Source organism: Lichenostomus cassidix, chromosome 15 (assembly GCF_008360975.1).
Source record: "Lichenostomus cassidix isolate B80296 chromosome 15, HeHo_3.0, whole genome shotgun sequence".
Classification (NCBI taxonomy): domain Eukaryota; kingdom Metazoa; phylum Chordata; class Aves; order Passeriformes; family Meliphagidae; genus Lichenostomus; species Lichenostomus cassidix.
The window spans coordinates 4,211,755-4,234,194 of record NC_139496.1 but is presented as its reverse complement, the minus strand read 5'-3'; the positions used below and the strand labels follow the sequence as shown (position 1 = coordinate 4,234,194).

The 22,440-nt window shown below is 58.5% G+C and overlaps 3 protein-coding genes across 5 annotated transcripts; 2 read left to right on the top strand and 1 right to left on the bottom strand.

The window, feature by feature from the left end:
- Positions 1–64: 64 nt before the first annotated feature.
- Positions 65–5,822, bottom strand: TCHP (trichoplein keratin filament binding). Of its 2 annotated transcripts, XM_085075666.1 has the most exons (12): positions 4,638–5,822; positions 4,388–4,568; positions 4,138–4,194; positions 3,490–3,558; positions 3,110–3,277; positions 2,776–2,888; positions 2,408–2,474; positions 1,971–2,143; positions 1,697–1,778; positions 1,329–1,514; positions 1,150–1,257; positions 65–660 (listed from the first exon to the last, which is right to left on the bottom strand). In XM_085075666.1, the coding sequence occupies exons 1-12, from the start codon at positions 4,808–4,810 to the stop codon at positions 628–630; spliced, it is 1,410 nt and encodes a 469-aa protein (XP_084931792.1). In that variant the 5' UTR covers positions 4,811–5,822; the 3' UTR covers positions 65–627. The 2 variants fall into 2 exon arrangements, with proteins under 2 accessions (XP_084931792.1, XP_084931791.1); XM_085075665.1 differs by having other exon boundaries at positions 4,388–5,822.
- A 102-nt stretch (positions 5,823–5,924) lies between these two features.
- On the top strand, positions 5,925–8,837 carry GLTP (glycolipid transfer protein). The gene is made up of 5 exons (XM_085075667.1): positions 5,925–6,129; positions 6,821–6,882; positions 7,115–7,248; positions 7,770–7,920; positions 8,083–8,837. The coding sequence occupies exons 1-5, from the start codon at positions 6,027–6,029 to the stop codon at positions 8,263–8,265; spliced, it is 633 nt and encodes a 210-aa protein (XP_084931793.1). The 5' UTR covers positions 5,925–6,026; the 3' UTR covers positions 8,266–8,837.
- Positions 8,838–9,304: 467 nt separating this feature from the next.
- Positions 9,305–17,666, top strand: TRPV4 (transient receptor potential cation channel subfamily V member 4). Of its 2 annotated transcripts, none has more exons than XM_085075651.1 (16): positions 9,305–9,358; positions 11,667–12,111; positions 13,021–13,193; positions 13,352–13,504; positions 13,638–13,778; positions 13,868–14,166; positions 14,582–14,761; positions 14,846–15,004; positions 15,114–15,206; positions 15,347–15,420; positions 15,506–15,671; positions 15,865–15,931; positions 16,128–16,441; positions 16,573–16,700; positions 16,887–17,008; positions 17,175–17,666. In XM_085075651.1, exons 2-16 carry the CDS (start codon positions 11,747–11,749, stop codon positions 17,315–17,317), a joined length of 2,577 nt encoding a protein of 858 aa, XP_084931777.1. In that variant the 5' UTR covers positions 9,305–9,358; positions 11,667–11,746; the 3' UTR covers positions 17,318–17,666. The 2 variants fall into 2 exon arrangements, with proteins under 2 accessions (XP_084931777.1, XP_084931778.1); XM_085075652.1 differs by lacking the exon at positions 9,305–9,358 and adding an exon at positions 11,083–11,576.
- The last annotated feature ends 4,774 nt before the right edge of the window (positions 17,667–22,440 follow it).

The following is a 22,440-nucleotide window of genomic DNA, read 5'->3' as shown; positions in this document are numbered from 1 at the left end:
CCTCTAACAATCTTTGGAAAAAGTTTCTGTTTGCACATGTAAAACAAACAAATCCTTGTTCAGGTTTTTAATTATTCTTTCTTTATGAAACAAGTGAAAAACAGCATTTAATGAAGTCTCCAGCACTTTCTGGAGAGGAACTGGACAAGCACTGCTGCCACAGCACACATGATCTGACTGATTTGCAATGTGCATTACAAATTAACTCCTAAAAGCCCAGTGGGCACCCAGGCACAGCCTGATTCTCCAAGGTGGGAGTCTGACACAGCCCCTGGTGTTTCACAGCTCCTGTTCCTGGAGAGGCACAGATTCTTTCATGGCTCAGCTCCACAGGGCACTTCTATTTGCTAGGTTGCCTCAGCCTCTCATGTACCAAATACATGAGCACAACTCCAGAATGCAAAGTGAAGCAGTTCAGTTCTCTGAAGATGTGCTCACACCTCCACATTCTTGAAGACACTGGAAATTTGCTCCTCTTCAGCTAGGCCATAGCTAAATATTTTCAGAAATCCACTCAGTCAAGTCTTGGTCTCACTGTAGGCTATTCCAGAGCCACCATTATTTCAGGAGTTCCTCGAGTCTTCAGAGTTTTCTTTCTAGTCTGGAGCTGCATCTTGTGCTTGTTCCTCAGGTCCAAGCTGCTCTTGGGTTACTGTAGAACTAAAGGGGTCAAAACAAAGACCAGCACTGATTTATGGGCTCTGGAATTAATCCACACACACTGTTCAACATGCACAGGAGATGATGTGCTGGGAAGGGACTTTAGGTAGGGTTACTCAAATTTGATTTTAGAGCCAGGCACAGCAGGACAGACAACAAAGACACTGAGCAGAGGAGCTGCACTGTACCAACTGCATTAATGCAGCTGCTAATTCCCTTTCAGCACTGAGCGACATTTGAAGCATTAGCAATGCGTCTGCCTCAGCAGTTCTTTAAAAGTTAGGGCTTGATCTTATCAGTATCAGCAAAAGAGAGAACTGTAGAGCCTGTGAGGGTAAGGAACAGCCCAGTGTTCTGCCCTGGCACTGTGACAACTAAAGTGCAGGTCAAAGACAATGATGCTGTCACCCTCCATGATGGGCTCGTGTGTCAGGGTGACCCCTGTGCCACAGTGACCCATGTGCCAGGGTGACCCAGCTGTGACCTCACCCTGCTGTGCCAGCCCTGCTGGCCATCCCGCCGCTCCAGCTTCTCACGGTGCTGCCAGGCCTGTCCCTCCTGCTCTGCCTCCTCCTCTCTCCAGCGGTGCTCTGTCCCCTGTGCACAGCAAGGTCAGCTGAGATGGGGCAGCCTCACCAGCCAGGTGTGTATGGGGGAGCTCAGCCTACCTTTGCCTGCAGCTCCCTCCTGCAGGCTCTCTGCAGGTTCTCCTCCTGCCCCTTCTCCCGAGGAGTCCTTTCCTTTGCCTGCTCGAGTTCTTTGATCAGCTGCTCTCGATACTTTATGGACTCTTCTTGGGCCTGTCTGTTTAATTGCATCTTCTCTTGGATCTGCCGCTGTCTGCCTGCAAAGACCTGTGCAAAGGGTGAGGATGGAGAGAGAAGATGGTTAAACAATTCCCAGAAAACGCACCAGACAAGCAGAAAAAATTCCACCCTGCTGCAGAAGGCTCTAACTCTCCAGAGGGTGGAAGGTTACAAGTGGAATGATGGTTTCATTGAGCCAAAGGAGACACATCATCAACAGAGATCATCACCTCATTCATCAGGCTATCTCTGGCCGCCTTCTCTCTTTCCCATTCTTCTTCCCTCTTCTCCCACATTTTTTTAGCTTCTTCCCTAAAGGAGAGAGGAAGAATTACTGCTGAGGTTAAACTCCACAGGCACAGATGGGCTGTCCGGTGCTTTAGAGGAGCACTCAGGTTTCTCTTCACATTTGTTCCCTGGCAGTTGGTGTGTCCATCCCACCTCTGATGAAATATTCAGCATGCATGAACTCTTCAGGTGAGGTTCAGAGGTTGGCAGACTCACCTAAAGATAGTCTCAAGCTCTGCTTCCCTCTCCTTTTCCAGCTGGAGCTGTTCCTCGATGACCCTTTTCATCCAGGCCACATCAGCCACCGCCCGTTCCCGCCGCGCGATCTGCTGCTGCTGATCCTCATCTTCCTTCTCCAGGAGGGCTGATAAGATTTGCCTGTCTGTCTCCTGGAGAAAAACCATTAGATTAACAACTATCCAACAGCCTTCCAGCCTGTGGGCAGGGCTCCTCTAGGCATTACTGGTGACAGTGTTGAGGCTGTGCTCAGCAAGACATTCTTTCTGCTTATTCCCCATGAGCTTTGTGCTCCAGCCCTGTGCACAAGCTGGAAAAGGCCTCCTGATCTGTAGGAATCGGAGGCAGACACAAAACACACAGAACAACTTTTTTTTTAGCACACAGCATCTATAAAGTGTAAATTAATCTCTTACCAGCTCCTCCTGTATCTGCTGTGCTCGTATCTTTAACTGAACGTCACACTGATGCTTCAAAAAGCGACTGAAGGAGAGAAAAAAGTAAATTTTTTTTTAAAAAGCCAGTATCACACTGACTCTAAAGCACCATGTCATTGTACACCAGCACCCAAGGAGGTACATCTGTGACAATGAGGAACCTGCTACCAGGAACAAAAAGAAGAAAGGGTACGAGTGCCTCTGCTCCTTGGCTGCTATGGGCAAGTCCACCAATACCCAAATATTTACATCCTACCACTGCTATCTGGAATAGCCCTTGTGCCCCAAGCATTGCTGAGAACACTGGAACAGATTCTATCCACAACAAGCTTCACTTGGTGTCCTACCCAAGCTCTTTCTTCCTCCGGTGCTCTTCCATTTGTTTCCTTTCTTCTTCCAAGTTCTCCAGCTCCCACTGCTGCTTTAATAAATTTTCTTGTTCCTTTTTCAGCTTTGTTGCCTAAAAAGGGAAAAACAAACACCAAGAGAGAGTACATCAGGGAGCTACAACATCCCAGAGAGCATGCTTGACCGGAGTTTGTACCCTGTTTCTGCTCCTCTGCAGGCAGGGAAAACCCTCCCTGCAGTGCAAACCCGGAGAGACAAGGTCAGGTCAGCCTTGCTGTATTTCCAAGTGAAGCAATGAATTCCCTTCTCAAATGAGGAGAAACTCAAGATTACCTTTGTCTCCTCTAATTTCAGTTCTTCTATCTGCTGAAGCAAAGTCTCTGCTTGCTTCTCCAGCTGACGCTTCTTTTCCTCTTGTCTCGTTCTCTCAGGCACTTCCCCTAGCACCGTTTCGTACTTGTTTTCATCATGTTTCTTCTCTTCGAGTTTGGTCACCTCTTCCTTTCCCAGACAAAAGAAAATTTCAAGTCAGCCTGACACAAAGTAACAGCCTCCAGCTCAGAAAATGCACAACTCAGACTCCTGCAAGCTTGATAGCTTTGTTCACAGTGCCCTTCCTGGCAGCAGCTCCCATGGCACAAGTGTCACATCTCCACTCCACCTGTGTTTCAGAGTCCTCCCAGTGACCAAAACACCAGGTCTGCCCCCCATACCTTGTTTATTTGTGTTTGCTGATCGCCCCAAGCCTCTCTTCCATGCTTCCTGTGCAGCTCTGGCTCTGCCTGCAGACACAACAGCAGGGCCATCAGTGCCAGAGGTTCTGTCCCCCGGGATCTTCTGGACTCTCTGGAGCACCATCTGGCTCAGTCACAGCCCTGAAATCCCATATCTGCCTCTGCAGAGGTGGGCTCATCTGGGTGTCTGAGGTGCCCACCAGGTCCTGAGCTGAGGGTCACTGTCACAAGGGAAACACCACAGTGACAGTGACACGGCTGTAGCACTGGAGCAGCAGGTGGGTGGAATAAAGAATGAGGAAGCAGCATAGCATGGCAGGTACAGCTGAGATATTAAGATTTATATTTTTTTATATAATTTATATTTTATGCACCTGAGATATTTGCATTGTGAAAACTGAAAATTTGCTCAGAGTCTGAACATATTTCTGACTTTTAAAAATACAGCTTTGAGGGGGCTTCTTAAAACTATTTAAACTTACACCGTTTCACTTCTTGCCTTTTGTTTATCAGACCTTTGGGCTGTCATGCAAGATGAGTGACAACAGTAGAGATATGATGTCTTTCAAGTTAAAAACTGGTTTAATAAATACGAGGCAGTGGGGACAAAAGAGAAAGAAACATCACCTCTCGGAGCTCCACGTTGTTTTTGTTCCAGTGGTCGTGCAGCAGCGGCTCGGCAAACTGGGAACACAAAGCTGGGTCAGGTCAGGATACAGGAGTGCTCGGCATCCCAAACCCTGCCGAGGCTGACAGGGGCTCACGGCACTCCTGGGGAGCCGCCAGCAAGCCCCGCTGGCACAGCTGAAGCACCGGAGCAGCCCTTCACCTGACGAGCCCCGGGATACGAGACGAGCATGCCGGGCAGCTCCCTCACCTTCCTCCTGCCCTCTCCGGGGTCGTCCCGCAGCTCCTGGCTCCGCATCCCGTCCCGCCGCCGCTCCCGCAGCTCCGCCGCCAGCGCCTCCCGCTCCTCACCCAGCAGCCGCTGCAGCCGCTCCCGCCGCCGCTCCAGCCGCGCCGCCGCCTCCTCCGCCTCCCGCCGCGCCGCCGCCGCGCTGCCGCACACACCGACAGTCAGGGGAACCCCGGCACCGTCCCGGGACCCCGCCGGACCGCGGCCGTACCTGGGCGGGGGGACGCGGGGCTCGCTCCACCGCGCCTGCAGGGAGCAGCAAGCGGCGGCGCGGGCGAAGGAGCGGCTGGCGCTCTCCCACTGCTGCCGGCTGCGCGCCTCCAGCTCCCGCCGCTCGGCCGCCCTGCGCTCCGGGCCGCGGCCCCACCGCAGCCGCAGCGACATCGCCGCCCGCAGCCACCGCAACGCGCCCGGCCGCGACGGCTCCCGCCGAGGGACACGGCGAGACGGGCTCCGCGAGCACAGAGGGAGGCGGGGACCGAGGGAGGGAGGCGGGGAGAAGGGGAGGCGAGCAGGGAGGGACGGGGAGATGGAGCGACGGCGGGGGATCGGCTCGCTCCGACCCGTCCCGGCGGTACCGCCGCGGCTCCAGCGCTGGCAGGACGAGCGGATGCTGGGCGCGGTGCCGCTGTGCCGGCTCGGAGCGCGCAGCACGGCGGTGTTTATGGCGCTGTAAATATTTCAGGGGTGAAAGGTTTCTCTTTCTGCCCGCCTTGGCACGGCACCAGCGCGGCGCCGCCCGCAGCGAACCCAACCGGACCGGCCGCTGGGTGACCCGGGACAGCTCGGGCATTGAGGGAGGGGCTGCAGGCATCCCGAGAGAGGCTCCGGGCATCCCGAAATGAGCTCCGGATATCCCGGGACGGGCTCCGAGCATCCTGGGTAGGCTCAAGGCAGCGCAGGTAGCACAGAATTGGCTCCTGGCACCCCGGGAGGAGCTCCGGGCACCACGGGAGTGTGGCACCGGGGAGGGAGGTGGCACCAGCCGGCAGCCCCCGCAGATGCCACCGCCGGTGACCCGCACCCTCCCCGCCAGCCACCGATCGCTATCGCCGCACGACCTGTTTTTCCAGAATAACCAGTGAAAGCACCCTATTTGGGGCCCTCTCACCGGTAAATCCGCTCCTCACGCAGCGGCCGGGCCTGAGCCTCCCTCCGCTCCCGCCCCTTCTTCAACTCTCCGCGTCCCCGCTCGGTGTCATTTTCCCACCCAACCCCTCACTGAGGTGTTTCATCACCGCCGCGCGTTGAGGTTTGTTTTCCATCTGCTCGCAATAAAATATTTATCTCCCGTGAATAATTAACGCCGGCCCGCCCGGCGCTCCGATCGCGGCCGGGGCAGTGCGATGCCCGGGGTTCGGCCAGGCCCCGAGTCTGAGGGGGCGATGGGGGCGTGGCCTCCTCCTCGGGCCACAAGTCCCACCCCCTTTCGCTCCGGCCAATGGCTGCGCACCGCCCGTACGGGCGGTGCGCAGCCATTGGCCGGAGCGAAGGGGGGCGGAGCGTGGCGTGGGCGCGCTGCCGGGTCGTCCCTCGCTGCCCTCAGAGCCCCCTCAGCCGGGAAGCGGTGAGGGGGGAAAGGGGGGAGTCTACGCTGATCATGGCGCTGCTGCTGGAGCACGAGTTCAAGCCGCTGCCGGCTGACAAGCAGATCGAGACTTTGCCCTTCCTGGAGGCCGTGGCGCACCTGCCGCCGTTCTTCGGTGAGACCGGGCTGGCCGGGGCTGGGAGATGTGGGCTGGGAGCAGGCCTGCTGCGGGCTCAGCCGCTCCGGGGTGCCCCCTGCCCAGTTCTGGGTGGTGACCCCCTACCTGACCCAGGGCTCACGCCGGGCTTAGCTGCTCTGCCAGGGTTGCATCACGATCCTGTCAAACCTGCCGAGCAGCCCCGCTGGGGAAGCGTCCTACAGTCCCCAGCAACACCCCATCCAGAGGCATCGCCCGGGACAGGAGCTGCCATCCCACCCACGGATCCCACCCCGTGTCGGGACATGGGTGGGTGTCGGCGTGGCCGCCCTCGTGTCACAATGTGCCCGCTGCCCACCACAATGTCAGCTATTGTGTGGCGGCTCGGTGGCAGCCCCGGAAGGGCAGGACATGGGGCTGCCTGCCTGCGGACGGGCAGTGTCCGGTGCCTGTCAGGCTGTTCCAGGACGTTCTGCCAGGGCTGTGTCCCGGAGCCAGGGGGATCGGAAGTCACTGGTGGGGCCGCAGTAGGTGGCAGGGCTGTCCCAAGGACCAACAGCCGTGTACGAAGCTCAGAGATCCTTTTCTAGTCTCGCTGGCTTGTCTCAGTGCCCCAGCTGTGCTTAAAGTGAAACCTGTGGGTTACAGGAACTCTGTGGTGTCCCCCGTGTCACCAACGACTAACTGTCCTCCCTCCCTGTCCCCACAGATTGCCTGGGGACTCCCATCGTCTACTCGCCAGTCAAAGCAGATCTGACTGGAAATATCAAGGTAGGAAGGGACTAAGGAAGGCTCAGGGGGGAGAATCCCTGGGGAGGGATGCTGTGGGATTGGAGAGACGAGACCTGGAGGTGTTTCAAAAGGCTTTTCTTCCCACGGGGACTTTGGGCTCAGCGGTGGTTTATCCAGTTGCATGTTTATTCCCGGGGCTCTTGCCCAAAGCCCCATTAGCAGCCGCTGTACTTCCCTGCTCCCCGCAGCTAACCCCCTTCTCTGCCCTCAGAAAATCCGGGCGGTTTATGACTCCAACCCTGCCAAGTTCAAAACGCTGCAGAACATCCTGGAGGTGGAGAAGGAGCTGCACGGCTCAGCCTGGCCCAAGACAGGCGCGACGCTAGCGCTGATGTGGTTAAAAAGGTGACTCACGGCGTTGGGAGCTGCTCTGGCTGTGTCCCGGCATGTGGGGAGCTGGAGAACTCCAGATGGAGGCTGCGTGGGCCAGGCTGGTCCCTGTGGGCTGGGTCTGGGCAGTGTGGGGTGCTGTGTTGGGGGAGCACAGCTGTTGGGAACCCCCTCCTCAAATCTCTTCCTGGCAATGCACACGGAAGCTCAGCCTCAGTGAGCCCACAAATTATCTGGACAGGTCAGGACCTTGCAGTGCCTGGAGGATCCATGGTGCTGCACCTAGTCCTGCTCAACTCAGCCCCAGCCTCACCTGGGGGTTCCATCCTGCCCCGGGGGCTCCATCCTCCCCTGTGTTCCCCCTGGGTGCTCCATCCAGCCCTTCTCTCTCTCTTCCCTGGATGCACACACATGGACAGACCCCGGCTCTGCAAGGGGGATGCACTGTGGGTTTTTGGGATGCTTGGACACACCAGGCTGGAAGCTGGGAAACAGCACCTGCTTCCCTGGGCCAAACATCTCTGGTCTTCTCCCAGGGGTCTGAAATTCATACTGGTGTTGCTGCAGAGCATCTCGGACGGCGAGAGGGATGAGGAGCATCCCAACCTCATCCGAGTGAACGCCCTGAAGGCTTACGAGATCGCGCTGAAGAAATACCATGGCTGGATGCTGCAGAAGCTCTTCACGGTGAGAATTCCCTCCCTCTCCAAGCATCCAGCCATCATCCCTAAGGCTGTTCCCTACACTGATAAGTGTCTGGAGACCTCACAGCGTTGGCACATGGGAACAACCCAACCCATGGTCTCTGTTGGGTTTGCGGAAATCAAACACCCTCTCCCTGTTTTTTAGGGCTCAGTCTACGCTCTTCCCTACAAATCCGATTTGCTGAAGGCCTTGGAGAAGGGTAAAGTAGTCAAGGAAGAGGAAAGCATAGAAAAAATCCACCAGTTTCTCACGAGGGTCACTCCAATCCTGGATGCAATTTACGAGATGTACACGAAGATGAACGCTGAGCTGAGCTACAAAGCCTAAAGCTGGCACAGGGTTGGCACAGATTAAATAACGTGTGGTGGGTGTTACCTGTGTCTTCATCACTGAGGCAGCTGGGGCGGCTCCCAGCTCTCCGGTGACTTCGATTCCTGTCTGGATCTGCAGTGGATAACGTCTTTTCTAACCAAAATATAATAGTAATTAACTTTCTATTAAGAACACGGCAATAAAACAATTGTGGGTGTCACCCTAGGATTTCCCAAGAGGAAGAACACGTGTTTCTAGTCCTAACTCTCGGATTCCTGCCTTCAGTGGGGCAGGGAATGAAGTGTCCTGCTGATGAATGAAGTGGCACTCAGACTGTGCCTGGAACCCAGCGACAGGCACCTCGTGTTGATTGGCACTGGATTGTCTGGAATGATGCCCATGGTGGAGGAGCTTCCCGGGTAACCCCAACTCCTCCAGTGCCGGCGTGGGAGAGATCCTCTCTGCCAGGATTTGGAAACCAGGGACTGTCCCCGTGGTGTTTGTGGTGCCTTATGAGCCCCCCTCGCCTCCCGGTGCTGCCGAGCCCTGGTGGGAGCAGCAATTAATAAAAACTGATGGTACCTGTGGCCTGAGAGCCTCATTTGGGGCTGTTCGTGGGGGCTGTGTCAGGAAGGGTGTTTGAGGAGACTGTTTTTGTGAAGGTGTTTTGAGGCTGTTCCTGGCAGGGCTGTTTTCGATGAGGAGATTTGGGTTTTTTTCCTAGAGGAGCTGTTTTCAGGACGGTTTTTAGGAGAGTGTTTTGGAGTTGTTCCTGGGAGGCTGTTTTGGAGCTGTTCCTGGTGGGACTGTTTTTGAGAGGGTTTTTGGAGCTGTTCCTTAGGAGGGCTGTGTCAGAGATGTTGTTCCTGGGGGGCTTATTTTTTTGAGAATATTTTGGGGCTGTTCCTGGGGGGCTGTTTCGTGGCGGGTATTGCCGGGGGACTGCCCGGGGCGGCAGGGGCGGGCGGGGGCCGATCCCGAGGGCGGGTCCCGGTGCCGGCTCCGCCACTGGAGCCGGGGCCGGGGCGGGGAGGGGCCGCTCTAGGGACCGGCCCTGGGCGCCTCGGCGGCGCCGGAGCCTACGGGACTTTCCACGGGACCTTTCGCGGTACGGAGCTGGGGGAGCGGGCAGCGGGGGGCTCCACCGGGAGTGGGACGGGCCGGGGCACGGGGACTGGGGCGGGATGAAGCCCCCGGTGAGGGACAAGGGAAATGGGGCTGGATGGAGCTCTCCGGGCAGCACATGGGGAGCAGGGCAGGATGGAGACCCCAGGTGAGGCTGGGGCTGAGCTGGGCAGGGCCAGGTGTAGCCCCCTGGATCCCCCTGGCACTGCGGGATCCTAGCCTGTCTGGACAATCTGGGCATTCATGCTCTGAGATTGAGGTGCTGGGTGGAGTCCCAGGGGGAGCTTTGAGGAGGGGCAATCTGGGCATTCATGCTCTGAGATTGAGGTGCTGGGTGGGTTCCCAGGGGGAGCTTTGAGGAGGGGGCTTCTGTCAGCTCCAGGCTCCCCATGCTGCCCACGCTGAGCTCCTGGTTCTTGCCAAGGTGAGCACAGACACAGTGGTGAGGATGATTTTGGGAGGCAGCCGCATCACCCCAGATGAGCATTTCCTACACGAACCCACTGTGGTTTCAGTGATTCACTCCCACCACATCACCCTTTAATGTCATGGGACATCCTCCCCTGCCGGCCACCCATTGGTGTCGGTGACAGCATCCGTGCTCCCCTGGTGGGCTGGACTGGGGACTGACTGGGGACACTGGCCCGACAGGGAGGTACCCTGATGGGAAGCTGGCAAGAGGTGGGAGCTCAGGTGGGGTTTGTGTTGGATGCGAGAGCTGTGCCTTGACTCAGTTATTCCATGAGGTGAGGAAGTGTGAAAAACCCAAACCCAAATAACTAACGGGCCAAATCAAACCCCTGTGACAGCACCTTTCCTGGCAGCGCCTGGGCTGACGGCACCAGCCCTGAGTCCCTCATTTCCCACACAAGCTTGCAGCCCCAGCCAGTGACAGCAGGTGTGTGACAGCCCATGTCGTGTCCGGATTTTCCCTAAAGCTGCACTTTTCCGGGTCGCAGCACAATTGGGACAGGTCAGGTGCAGCGTCCCCATTCCCAGTCACAGGATCCGTGCTTGGGCAATTCCTTTTCTCTGTTTTCCAAGGTCAAACCAGCCGTGCGAGTGCCCCTGTTTGCATGGGGTCGGAATGTGGGACCTGCGGGCTTTGGCAGGTGCCTGTGGAATTTCTTGCAGAGACGGGGATGGCAGGAAAGTCAGCAAAGAGGAGAAACTGTCAGCTCTGTGTCCCTCAGAGCTACACTGTCCCTTCTGGCTGGCCCTCGAGGCTTCACCATCCCCACTTGGTATCCCCCAGGACAGCAGGGAGAAGGGGAGACATGAACCCTGAACCCCCTCCCAGTTGCTGCAGGGTTTTGGGGCGCTTTGCCACCCTCTTCCCCCATGCCCACGGGAGCACCGCGTGGCTGCCAGGAGGCTCCCTGCCTCTTTCGAGCCTTTTCCCTTCCCTCCCGACAGGGCCCAGCCTGCCGCTGTGGCTTGTCGCACAGAGCTGCAGCCCAGCACAAAATGACACGTTTCCCGCTGCTTTTTCTGTCCCGGACCCGCGGAGAGGGCTGAACTCCCCGCAAGTGGGAGCTGTGCTGAGCCCTAGCGCTGCTGGGTTTCGCCGGAGGGTTTTGGTGGAAAGCGGGGCTGGGGGAATGCCCGGGGTCAGTCACCTGGCCGTGTCCGGAGGGACGTGGCGGGCAGGACACGGTGACACGGTACAGTGCTTTGCCGGCCGCGCTGATAGCACGTCTCTCCTCCAACTCCACATCCCTCTAGGCAACCTAAACCCGTAATTTCTTGTCCCAACAGCTGCTCCTGTCCTCCCGCGGGCTGCAGCCCGCCCCGAGCCGCGCCCGTCCCCTCCCGGTGCCCTGATCCGGGTCCCATCGAGCCCCCCTGGGTTGTGGAGCATCAGCAGCAGCCCTGCCCCCGCTCCCAGCCGTGCTGCGGTGGCGGCTCCTGCTGCCTCTGGGCGCTTCCCTGGATGTGGGGAGTATCCCAAGGAATGTTTTCTTTCCTTGGGCGGCAGATCGGAGCGCACAGGGTCTGCTCTGTGCCCTGTCCTGGGCTGCACCCCGGCTGACCGCAGCGGGGCCGGGCTCGCCCTCGCCCAGCACGGCAGAGCCGCAGCCGGAGGGGCCTCCGCAGACGTGAGGGGTCCCCGCAGCGGGTAGGTGGGTGCCGAGGAGAGCCAGGACAGGCAGGGAGACTCTGAGCTCCAAGGGATCCAGCCGGCCCAAACCGCTGCCAGGGTGGGTGTGCGACCTGTCCCGCCGCGGGGCTCGGGATGACAGAGTGTGGGGAGGATTTTTTGGGGGTGACGCTGGATTTTCCTCTGCCAGGTCTCCTGCTCTCGTAGAAGGAGCCGCGGGTCACAGCCACCCAGGCAGGTCAGTCGTGCCCGTCCCTCCGGGCAGCGACCATGGCAGACACCGAAGACACCCCGCGCGATGCCGGGGAGGGCGCGGGGGAGGACGGCACCCTCCAGAACGACTCCTTCCCGCTCTCCTCGCTGGCCAACCTGTTCGAGAGCGAGGACACCCCGAGCTCTGCCGAGGCAGCCAGAGGTCCCCCCGGCGCCGGAGATGGAAAGCAAAACCTCCGCATGAAATTCCACGGGGCCTTTCGGAAAGGCGCCCCGAAGCCCATGGAGCTGCTGGAGGCCACCATCTACGAGTCCCCCGTAGTCCCCGCGCCCAAGAAAGCCCCCATGGACTCCCTCTTCGACTACGGCACCTACCGCCACCACCCCAGCGAGAACAAGCGCTGGCGCAGGAGGGTCGCGGAGTGAGTACGAGACCCCCGCGCCCCCCGGTGCGGCGGGGGATGCTGGGGAGGGGGCGTCCCGGTGGGGACGGGGATGTTCAAACAGCTGGGGACGTGGGCAGACCTTCGAGTGGCACTTTGGGGTGCTTCGGGCAGAGGTGCCGCGCACAGGGAGCAACTCGCAGTGAGTCCCAGTGGCAGCGCTGGGCTGTGCCATGCCGTGGCGGGGGTCCGCAGCCCCCGGTGCCGCGGGGTCGGGAGCGCGCTCCCCTTCCCCCTTACGGGCGCCATGAAAGAGGCTCTGTGAGCCCGGCCGCTCCCCTGGCCGGTGCGGCCGTCTGGCTGCCGCATGAAAGGGTTTTTCACAGCCCGCGCCAGGAAACCGGAGCCGAGAGGGGGGCAGCCCGCGGCTGCACAATGCCCCTCTGTGCCGGGCACCTGGGGCGGCCACCGTGGCCCCCTGCCAGTGTCCCCACCCAGGGGTGCAACCGGCTCAGGAGAGCGGGACGTTCTCCCGCGGAGGTGGGTGGAGGAGACCAGGATGTCCCACGAGACTGGAAGTCCCCGGCTGGGGGAGCCGCCGCCCGTCCTGCCCGCATTCCCGGTGCCCGGAGCTGGCCGGTTGTCCCCTGTCCACCCCCCTGCTGCCGACTGCTCCGACCGGTCTGACTTCAGCCGTGGTGCTGCAGCGTGACCAAGCCGTGGGGCACAGCTGGGGGCTCAGAACGCTGCAAGACCCGGGTGGCAGCTGGCAGGGCACTGGGAGCACTGGGCTGCTGTGGGTGCGGAGCCTGCCCCGGCCCCACAGGTGACCCCACTGGGGGTGTCCCCACGTGCTTGTCCCCAGTGGCTGAGCACCCTCAAGCTCGTTGCACAGGTGGGAAGCTGGGGCAGCAGCTCGTGTTGCCAGCGCTGGTTTTTCTCCCGCAGCAAGCAGCCGCCGGCCGCAAAGGGACCAGCTCCCGACCCGCCCCCGGTCCTCAAGGTCTTCAACAGACCCATCCTCTTCGACATCGTCTCCCGGGGCTCCCCGGCCGGCCTGGATGGGCTCCTCTCCTTCCTGCTCACCCACAAGAAGCGTCTCACAGACGAGGAGTTCCGAGGTGAGGGACTGGGGGGTTCCCTGCCCTAGTGCCGGGGCTGCGCTGTGCCACTGGCGATCCTTGTGCTCGTGTGGGGATGGGGATGTCCGGCTCTGGCGTGGGGAGCCAGGGCCCTGATGGGCTTGCCTTGGCCCCCCCTCATCACCCTCCACTCGCAGAGCCCTCCACGGGAAAGACCTGCCTGCCCAAGGCTCTGCTCAACCTGAGCGGCGGCAAGAACGACACCATCCCCGTCCTGCTGGACATCGCGGAGAAGACGGGAAACATGCGGGAGTTCATCAACTCGCCCTTCAGGGACGTCTACTACCGAGGTGGGGGGGCGTGGGGCTAGTGCTGGCCCCGCCTGGGCATGGGGGACACTGGGGCGGTTAGGGGACCCTGGCAAGGCTGGGACTTGGGGGATGTCCCGGGGCAAGGCGGTGGCTGACGGCGGTGGTGTCGCAGGTCAGACAGCCCTGCACATCGCCATCGAGCGCCGCTGCAAGCACTACGTGGAGCTGCTGGTGGAGAAGGGAGCAGATGTCCATGCCCAGGCCCGCGGCCGCTTCTTCCAGCCCAAGGGCGAGGGTGGCTACTTCTACTTCGGTGAGCAGGGAAGAAGCATGGGGGGCTGCACCCCAAGATGCCCCCGCAGCGGGGAAGGGGTGACAGGAGCGGCGGTGTTGTCCCCGCAGGTGAGCTGCCCCTCTCGCTGGCCGCCTGCACCAACCAGCCGCACATCGTGCACTACCTGACGGAGAACGGGCACAAGCAGGCGGACCTGCGGCGCCAGGACTCCCGCGGCAACACCGTGCTGCACGCCCTGGTGGCCATCGCCGACAACACCCGCGAGAACACCAAGTTTGTCACCAAGATGTACGACCTGCTCCTCGTCAAGTGCGCCAAGCTGTTCCCCGACACCAACCTGGAGGCTCTGCTCAACAACGACGGCCTCTCCCCGCTCATGATGGCAGCCAAGACCGGCAAGATTGGGGTACGGTGACACCCCGTAAGGGGGACCTCTCCCTGCCATCCCTGCTGAGCCCTGTCACACTCAGTGCATGTCCCTGCTGGCTTCTCTCTGCAGATGCTGGAGGAAACCTGGATATGCAGCTTGTTAACCTGGCTAATTAAAGCCTCTTTGCATTCTGGCCCTTTCCTAATTAACTCCAGACCCTTGCACAGCCTGTCCTCTCCCCTGACCTGCCCTCCACCTCTGGTGGGGCACGCAGGGGGGTCATCAAAAATGCAAATCTGCAGCATCCTCGGGGCTGTGACAATGACTTTGCACCTTAGGAGCACCTGGGAGCATCCGGGGCCCACTGGGGTGCAGGGGGTGGGTTGAAAGAGAGCAGGGTGCCCCAAGCAGGTGGGGACCAGGTCTAAGCAGTCCTCCCTCCCTCCATCAGATCTTCCAGCACATCATCCGGCGGGAGATCACGGATGAGGACGCCCGGCACCTCTCCAGGAAGTTCAAGGATTGGGCGTATGGCCCTGTCTACTCCTCCCTCTACGACCTGTCCTCGCTGGACACCTGTGGGGAGGAGGTGTCTGTGCTGGAGATCCTGGTCTACAACAGCAAGATCGAGGTGTGCAGGGGCTGAGGGGACTGGGAGGGGTCTGGGGGGAATCAGGTGGCCCTGTCCCCTCTGTCAGGGTCCATGTCCCACCAGAACCGCCACGAGATGCTGGCTGTGGAGCCCATCAACGAGCTGCTGCGGGACAAGTGGCGCAAGTTTGGGGCTGTGTCCTTCTACATCAGCGTGGTGTCCTACCTCAGCGCCATGGTCATCTTCACCCTCGTCGCCTATTATCGCCCCATGGAAGGCCCTGTGAGTCCCCTGGCACCGCCCCACGGGCCAGCACGGCCTTGCAGGGGGATCTGCTGGGTCTCTGCCCCAGGGGATGGGGGAGCAGCTCAGCTCTGTCCTCTCCCCACAGCCGCCTTACCCTTACACCAGCACCGCTGACTACCTGCGCCTGGCCGGGGAGATCATCACCCTGCTCACTGGAATCCTCTTCTTCTGCACGAATGTCAGTGTGGCAAGGCAGTGGGACCACTGAACCCTTGGGGTCTCCAGGGGTGACAGCCCCGTGTCCTGAGGCATCCAAGCTGCTGCAGACATGGGGATCCTGCCACCCCAGACCCTCCAACCTCTGCTTCTCTCCCCCAGATCAAAGACCTGTTCATGAAGAAGTGCCCAGGTGTGAACTCCTTCTTCATAGATGGCTCCTTCCAGCTGCTCTAGTATGTGGGGAACCCCCAGGGCCACCACGAGTCACCACACCCCACGGGTTTGTAGGTGCAGGGTCTGACCCCAACTCTCCTCCAGCTTCATCTACTCCGTGCTGGTGATCGTGACAGCAGGGCTGTACCTGGGTGGCATCGAGGCATACCTGGCAGTCATGGTCTTTGCGCTGGTTCTGGGCTGGATGAATGCTCTGTACTTCACCCGCGGGCTCAAGCTGACAGGGACCTACAGCATCATGATCCAGAAGGTCTGGGGTGTGGTCACGGGTCTTGTCCTTCCCCAGGAGTGATCCTCCTATGGAAGTGCAGCCTAAAGAGGCTCCTCCAGGCGTTGTGCAGGGTGCCTGTGGCTCTCCACTGCCCTGTTCCCAGCCTGGCCATGCCAGCTTGGTGATGGTGCTGTGGTCTAGCACACCTCACCCTGCTCTCCATCACTTTTAGATCCTCTTCAAAGACTTGTTCCGCTTCCTCCTGGTCTACCTGCTCTTCATGATTGGCTATGCATCAGGTAATGCCTGGCTGGAGGACAGCTGGGCAGGGGGCTGCAAACCCCCAGATCTGCCGCACCTGCCCATGGGCTCAGCCTTTTCCTCTTCCCATGGTGGAGAAGGTCTCAGCCAACACAGAGCCACATTGGGTCCATTGTGGATCCCATTCTTGCCGTTCCCCCTGTGGACTCGCTGTCCCTGTCCCTTCTCCCCCAGCCCTGGTGTCCCTCCTCAACCCGTGTCCCAGCAGTGAGTCCTGCAGCGAGAGGTCCAACTGCACAGTGCCCACCTACCCATCCTGCCGGGACAGCCAGACCTTCAGCACCTTCCTGCTCGACCTCTTCAAGCTCACCATCGGCATGGGTGACCTGGAGATGCTCGAGAGCGCCAAGTACCCCGGAGTCTTCATCATCCTCCTCGTCACCTATATCATCCTCACCTTCGTGCTCCTCCTCAACATGCTCATCGCCCTCATGGGTGAGACTGTGGGCCAAGTCTCCAAGGAGAGCAAGCACATCTGGAAGCTGCAGGTACCACCCTGGGGGCTGCAGGACAGGAGCTCCAGGAGCTGTCTGTGCCTGGGGGTCTGCAGCATTGAGGCATCCTGAGCTCCATGGGCAAGGTACCTCCATGCTCAAGCAGTCCCTGCTGTCCCTGGCAGTGGGCCACCACCATCCTGGACATCGAGCGCTCCTTCCCGGTGTTCCTGCGGAAAGCCTTCCGCTCGGGGGAGATGGTCACTGTGGGGAAAGGCACGGATGGGACCCCTGACCGCCGCTGGTGCTTCAGGTAAAGGTGGGCACCCTCGGGGGCTGGGGAGCAGCTGAGCCTTTCCCACCACAGCCAGCAGCATTTTGGGGGGCTGGCACCATGCACTGATTTGCTGTATGGTTTGTACTGATCTGGAGGCAGCTGGCATTGCTGGTGGCTCCCAGGAGCTCCATGCAGCCCCTGCGGGTCTGACCTTCCCCACAGGGTGGACGAGGTGAACTGGTCCCACTGGAACCAGAATCTGGGCATCATCAGTGAGGACCCGGGCAAGAACGACACGTATCAGTACTACGGCTTCTCCCACACCATGGGCCGGCTGCGAAGGGGTGAGTGCTGGGAGCATCTCTCAGGATGAGCTTCAGGAGCAGATTTGGGGGCCAGGGGAACAGCCATAGGCTCTGCCAACCTCCCACCTCAGGATGAGCCTCAGGAGCAGATTTGGGGGCCAGGGGAGCAGCGACAGGCTCTGCCAACCTCCCACCCTCTCTGCAGATCGCTGGTCGACGGTGGTGCCACGCGTGGTGGAGCTGAACAAGAGCTGCCCTCCGGAGGAGGTGGTGGTGCCCCTGGGGACCATGGGCGCAGCAGAGCCGCGGGAGCGGCGGCACGGCCATGCCCCGAGCTCCCCGCTCTAGCACGGCAGCGCCGGGAGAGGATGGACTCTGCCCAGGCCCCCAGAACGGCTCCGGAATCGCGACCGGGCTGGATGGTGCTTGTCTGCTCCTCAGGGATTTGCCCAGCCGCTGTCCCGGCGGGTGTCCAGCCCGGGTGGGGTGGCCTGGCCCCGCCCCAGCGGTGCCCGTGGTCTCGGCTCTCACCGGCGAGCTCCAGCGCCACCGCTTCGCTTTGCTGTGCCGGGAGCCTCAGCCCAGGCCGGGGGTGGCCAGCACGGCCCCTGCTGCCCTCCAAGGCCGATGGTTTTGCCACAGAGTTTTGCACAAGATTTATACGACTATTTATTTGGTAATAAAGACTGACCTGCCACCTCTGCCTCCTCCCGGTGCTGAGTGATTCCGGCTGGGAGAGCCAGGCTGCTGGCAGGGCTTGGGGAGAGATGGGGGAGCTGGCTGCTCCCTGGTTGTGCCGTGCCGTGCCGTGCCATGCCAAGTTGTGCATGTACAGATTTGGTACACGGATGTGATGTATAGGTGTGGTACAAGCATATGATGCACAGGTGTGGTACAAGGATATGATGTACAGATGTGGTACATGGATGTGATGTACAGATGTGGTACAGGGATGTGGTGCACAGGTGTGGGACATGGATGTGATGTACAGGTGTGGTACATAGATATGATGAGGTACAGGTGAAGGGATATGATGTACAGATGTGGTACAGGGATATGATGATGTACAGATGTGGTACAGGGATATTATGATGTACAGGTGTGGTACAGGGATGTGATGATGTGATGTACAGGTGAATGGATATGATGTACAGGTGTGGGACATGGATGTGATGCACGGGTGTGGTACATGGATATGATGATGTGCGGGTGAATGGATATGATGTACAGGTGTGGGACATGGATATGATGATGTACAGGTGAATGGATATGATGTAGAGGTGTGGGACCTGGATGTGATGATGCACAGGTGTGACACATGGATACGATGCACAGGTGCCGTGCGAGGTTACCATGCACAGGTGCGTTAGAGGGATGCGGTGCGCGGTTGCAGTGCGAGGTCGCTCCAGCGGAGGGCAGCGCACACCGCGCGATGCGGTCCCGGTCCCGGCGGGGAGCGGGGAGCTCGGGCCGGGGCTGACCCCGAGCGCTTAGCTGGGTCCGGTACGGGGCTGGGGGCAAACCGGTGCTCCGCATCCCATCCACATCCCATCCATCCCTCCCGTCCCTAGCCCATCCGCATGGATCCCCATCCCATTCCCATCCTTACCCCATCCCATCCATCACCCCTCTGTAACTGCTTTCCTCCTCACCCTCCCAGCCACCTGCCAGCCGTGAGTTTTCGTTCAGCAGCTGGATGTTGTGCAGGTGTGAAGGAGCGTTTTGAGTGGGCACCAGTGGCATGGTGACACTGACAGACACCCTGGCTGGGACCCTGGGGACAGCCCAGCTCTCTCAGCAAAGGCTTTAGCAGCAGAGAGGACACTTCATCTTCAAACTTGATGAGTCGCCGTCAGCGTTAACGGCACCGTCTCCGTTTAAATGTGATTTACATACATCTCTCATATTGTGGTTTAAGTATTTCCCCAGGGTGAGGGATGAATATGTTTCATTATCACTCCTTGGGAGAGGCAGAGGTGGTGGCTCCTGCTGCATAATCGAATGAGAAGCTGAGCTACTCCTCTTCTAGGCCTGTTCTTGGGTGAAAACTATAAACTTGGCCACCAGCTGGGTGGCCACAGGTCCACCGTGGCCAGTCCTGGCTGGGTAGCCCTGGAACAGGACTCAGTCACCCAATGTGCCAAAGATGGGCTCAGCACCGTGGCTGCCCCTGGCTGCAGCACCAGAGATGGGATTTTCCAGTAAAATGAGATATAAACCAATTTTCTCCCCTCCTGTGCAAATCTCGATGCCCCAAAGCCAAGAGGCCACATGGGCTTTAAAGGGATTTGGGGTGTGGGAAGGGCAGCTGTCACCAAACCCCTGCACCATCACTCTGCACCCTGCTGTGGCTCTGTGGGGACAGGGACACCACAGTGACATCCCAGCAGAGGATGCCTCTGCCACCTTCAGGGCTGCATGGCTTCCATCTGTCCCTTTTACCCACTGCTCCACCAAGTCCTGACACTCAGCTGTGGTGATGGGGACGCTTTAGGGGTTGGTGAACATGGGGTGCTCTTCCCTGTCCCCCTCCTGCCCCTCCCTGTGCCACCCTGCCAGCAATGACAAACTCAACAAAGGGAAAAGAGAAAAGCACTTGTCATCCAGAATGCGGAGCGTGGAAGCAAATTTATTTTTAGATAAATCTAAAGCTTAATTTGTGAAGCTAATATCAATCAAAATGAGAGATGAGGGTTTTTTTAAACCCTTTTGCAGCCGTGCAATTTATACTGCCTGTCTCTCCTCCTCGCTCCCAAACAGCAAAGGCGGCCGCTAAGTTTAATACCAGCCTCGTGCACACCTGCCTTAGCAATTTTTATTATTATTGGCATTATTATTAATGTTATTTGAATAGGGTGATATTTGTAGGCTGGGAAAAAAAGCATTTCCCTCAGTGTGTTCCTGCAGTGCTCATGGGGTGCTGGGAGGGCGATGGGCTGTGGTGGCTTCATCCTGGATGCTGGGATGCACCTCAGGGCTCCCTGCCCCATCTCCCTTGGGTGTCTGGGCATATTTTGGGTCCCCAAATGCTCACCCTGCACCCACCAGAGCCAGTACTGGCTGGAGGCAGGCTCCCACCAAGGAGGGAACAACTTATTTTGCATTCCACAGCTGAAGTCTCCCCCATGCCCAGCGCAATCCTCCTCCCAAGGAGCGATCTGAGGGGGAGAATTAACCTGCTAAATAATAAAAACCCTGCACACCTCCTAATGAAATGTAATGACTCGGAGACCTGCAAGATGGATTGTGCCGTCGCTCTCAGCCACTCGCCCTGATTTATGGCGAGCTGGGAAATCTGATGGAGGCAGCGCTAATGAATCCTCCTCCCACGGGCGCCGCTGATGGAGCAAAGTTTCTCCTGGAGCCCCCAGCATCCCAGCCTTTGTAGAGTCACCCCTTTGGCACCGTGTGGCCCCAGGGAGGGCACAGAGGGACCTGCCAGCAGCCCCAGCCTCTCATCCCTTTGATGTGGCATCTTTTTAATGACAAAGATCTGAGCGAAGATCTTCCTCCAGACGGGCTAATTTTAACGCGCAGGCAGGCAGTGGCACCCCCACCCCCCCACACCAGTAATGTTAACCTCTGCGAAAATTTCCTTTTGTCCCAATTTCTCTTTGTTCCCTGGATGGGCTGTCACACTGCTCGCTGCTGGTGACAGAGCGGTCCCCTCTCGGTGTGCCATAAATACCAGCAGAGCCACGTGCGCTGTTACGGGGAGTGAGCAGAGGAGACAGATGGAGCCACCAGCCACAGCCACGGCCACGGGGCAGCTCTGTGTCCCCATCCCTGTCCCCGTTCTTGTCCCCATCCCATCCCATCCCATCCCATCCCATCCCATCCCATCCCATCCCATCCCATCCCATCCCTTCCCATCCCATCCCCGTCCTGTTCTCATCCCTGTCCCTATCCTCATCCCCTTTCTCATTCTTATTCATCCCATTCTACCCACATCCCTGTCTTCATCCTATACCCATCCTCATCCTCATCCCTATCCCATCCACACCCTTATCCCATCCCCATCCTCATCCCAACCCCATTCCCTTCTGTTTGTTCATGTTTTCATCCCATCCCACCCTATCCTATCCCATCCCATCCCCGTCCTGTCCCTGTCCCCACCCCTGTCCTGTTCCCCCATTCTGATCCCATCCCATCCCATCCCTGTACCCTCTTGACCATGCAACTGAGCCCCTGCCACCCTCAGTCCCCTCTCTGGCTGGGATGTGTCCCACCATGGGACACAGAGGCAGGGAAGATGCACCCACAACCCTGAGCTATTTAGGATTTAATACCATTATCCCAGTGCAACTGACTCACTGTTGCAGCCAGGCAGAGCAGGGGGGTCAGGATTTAGGACTTTAGATTCCCCATCCCACCTGGGCAGTGGGAATGCTCCTGCCTTGGGGAAACCAGTGGGAAACCAGCCGTGGGTGACAGGTGGCAGCAGCAATGCCACCACTGCGGCGGTGACAGGATGGGGACACAGTGCCAGCCCTGGTGCCCATCACCCCACAAAGACGGGCATCCCACGGGTGCACGTGAGGCCACAGCCCTAATCCCAGGGATTTGTCCCATGTGCCACCCCTTGGGTGTGAGGCAGAGGCTGGTGCCAGCCGGATTAATGGCTCAGCATCGTTAACAGGTTATTTATAGGTGCTCCTCAGTGCCCTAAAAATCTCCAGGAGCAGGGGGGTGACATCCTGGCTCTGGGGGGGCCCAGGGGTGGCCAGAGCAAAGCAAAGAGACTCCAGAGCACACATCCAGAGAGATCCTGGTTTTACTTTGGGAAAAACACCATCCGGACACACGGCTTGAGGGTTTTGTGTTGGTTTTCTTTTTTTCTTTTTTTTTTCTTTTTTTTTTCATTTTGTTTTCTCATTTTTAAAACAATATAGTGCAGCCAGCACTTCTCACAGTAGAATATAATGGTCAATTTTAGTATAAAAAAAAAACATTCTCAGAGATTTGTAAATGCACTTAGTGCTTGAACAGGCTTTCAGGGATACAGTACCTCTTTTCCGAGCACAATCACCTTGGGTTTCATCGGGATATTATTCTTCTTTTACCTTTAAACATCAAAACACTTTGTATTTTGTGGTGAGGAGCCTTTTGTAAATGAACAAATCTATTAAACACGGAATTACATAGAGTGAGTAACAGACCATAATGAGCATTTTGGAATTGATTGGGGTTTTTTTTAAAATAAAAAAAGAGAAAAAAAGGAGGTATGTGAGCACCCTGGTACCACGACCCAGAACCAAGGTAGAACTGACAGTAAGGGGGGACATAAAACAGCCTGGAAGTGTGAGAGCTGGGAGATTCCTGGGAGAGAGGGGCTGAGGGGGTCCCAAACCTCCTGGTTGAGTGGGAATAGGAGCCAGTGGCCACTGCAGGGCCGGGCAAGAGGACGAGGATGAGGAGGAAGAGGGGTGGGAGGAGACTCTGTAGCAGCCAACACGTAGATGTACAGCCTA

What these genes read in the sequence shown, in the direction of transcription:
- TCHP (XM_085075665.1), bottom strand. Translation starts at nt 4,810, where the DNA reads ATGTCGCTGCGGCTGCGGTGGGGCCGCGGCCCGGAGCGCAGGGCGGCC. An exon ending in ACAACGTGGAGCTCCGAGAG is followed by an intron (nt 3,559 to 4,137) that starts GTGATGTTTCTT and finishes TTGTGTCTGCAG; the next exon opens with GCAGAGCCAGAGCTGCACAG. An exon ending in AGCAGGGCTGGCACAGCAGG is followed by an intron (nt 661 to 1,149) that starts GTGAGGTCACAG and finishes TGACCCCTTTAG; the next exon opens with TTCTACAGTAACCCAAGAGC.
- GLTP (XM_085075667.1), top strand. Translation starts at nt 6,027, where the DNA reads ATGGCGCTGCTGCTGGAGCACGAGTTCAAGCCGCTGCCGGCTGACAAG. An exon ending in GCACCTGCCGCCGTTCTTCG is followed by an intron (nt 6,130 to 6,820) that starts GTGAGACCGGGC and finishes CTGTCCCCACAG; the next exon opens with ATTGCCTGGGGACTCCCATC. An exon ending in GCGCTGATGTGGTTAAAAAG is followed by an intron (nt 7,249 to 7,769) that starts GTGACTCACGGC and finishes GTCTTCTCCCAG; the next exon opens with GGGTCTGAAATTCATACTGG.
- TRPV4 (XM_085075651.1), top strand. Translation starts at nt 11,747, where the DNA reads ATGGCAGACACCGAAGACACCCCGCGCGATGCCGGGGAGGGCGCGGGG. An exon ending in TGGCGCAGGAGGGTCGCGGA is followed by an intron (nt 12,112 to 13,020) that starts GTGAGTACGAGA and finishes TTTCTCCCGCAG; the next exon opens with CAAGCAGCCGCCGGCCGCAA. An exon ending in CATGGGCCGGCTGCGAAGGG is followed by an intron (nt 17,009 to 17,174) that starts GTGAGTGCTGGG and finishes CCCTCTCTGCAG; the next exon opens with ATCGCTGGTCGACGGTGGTG.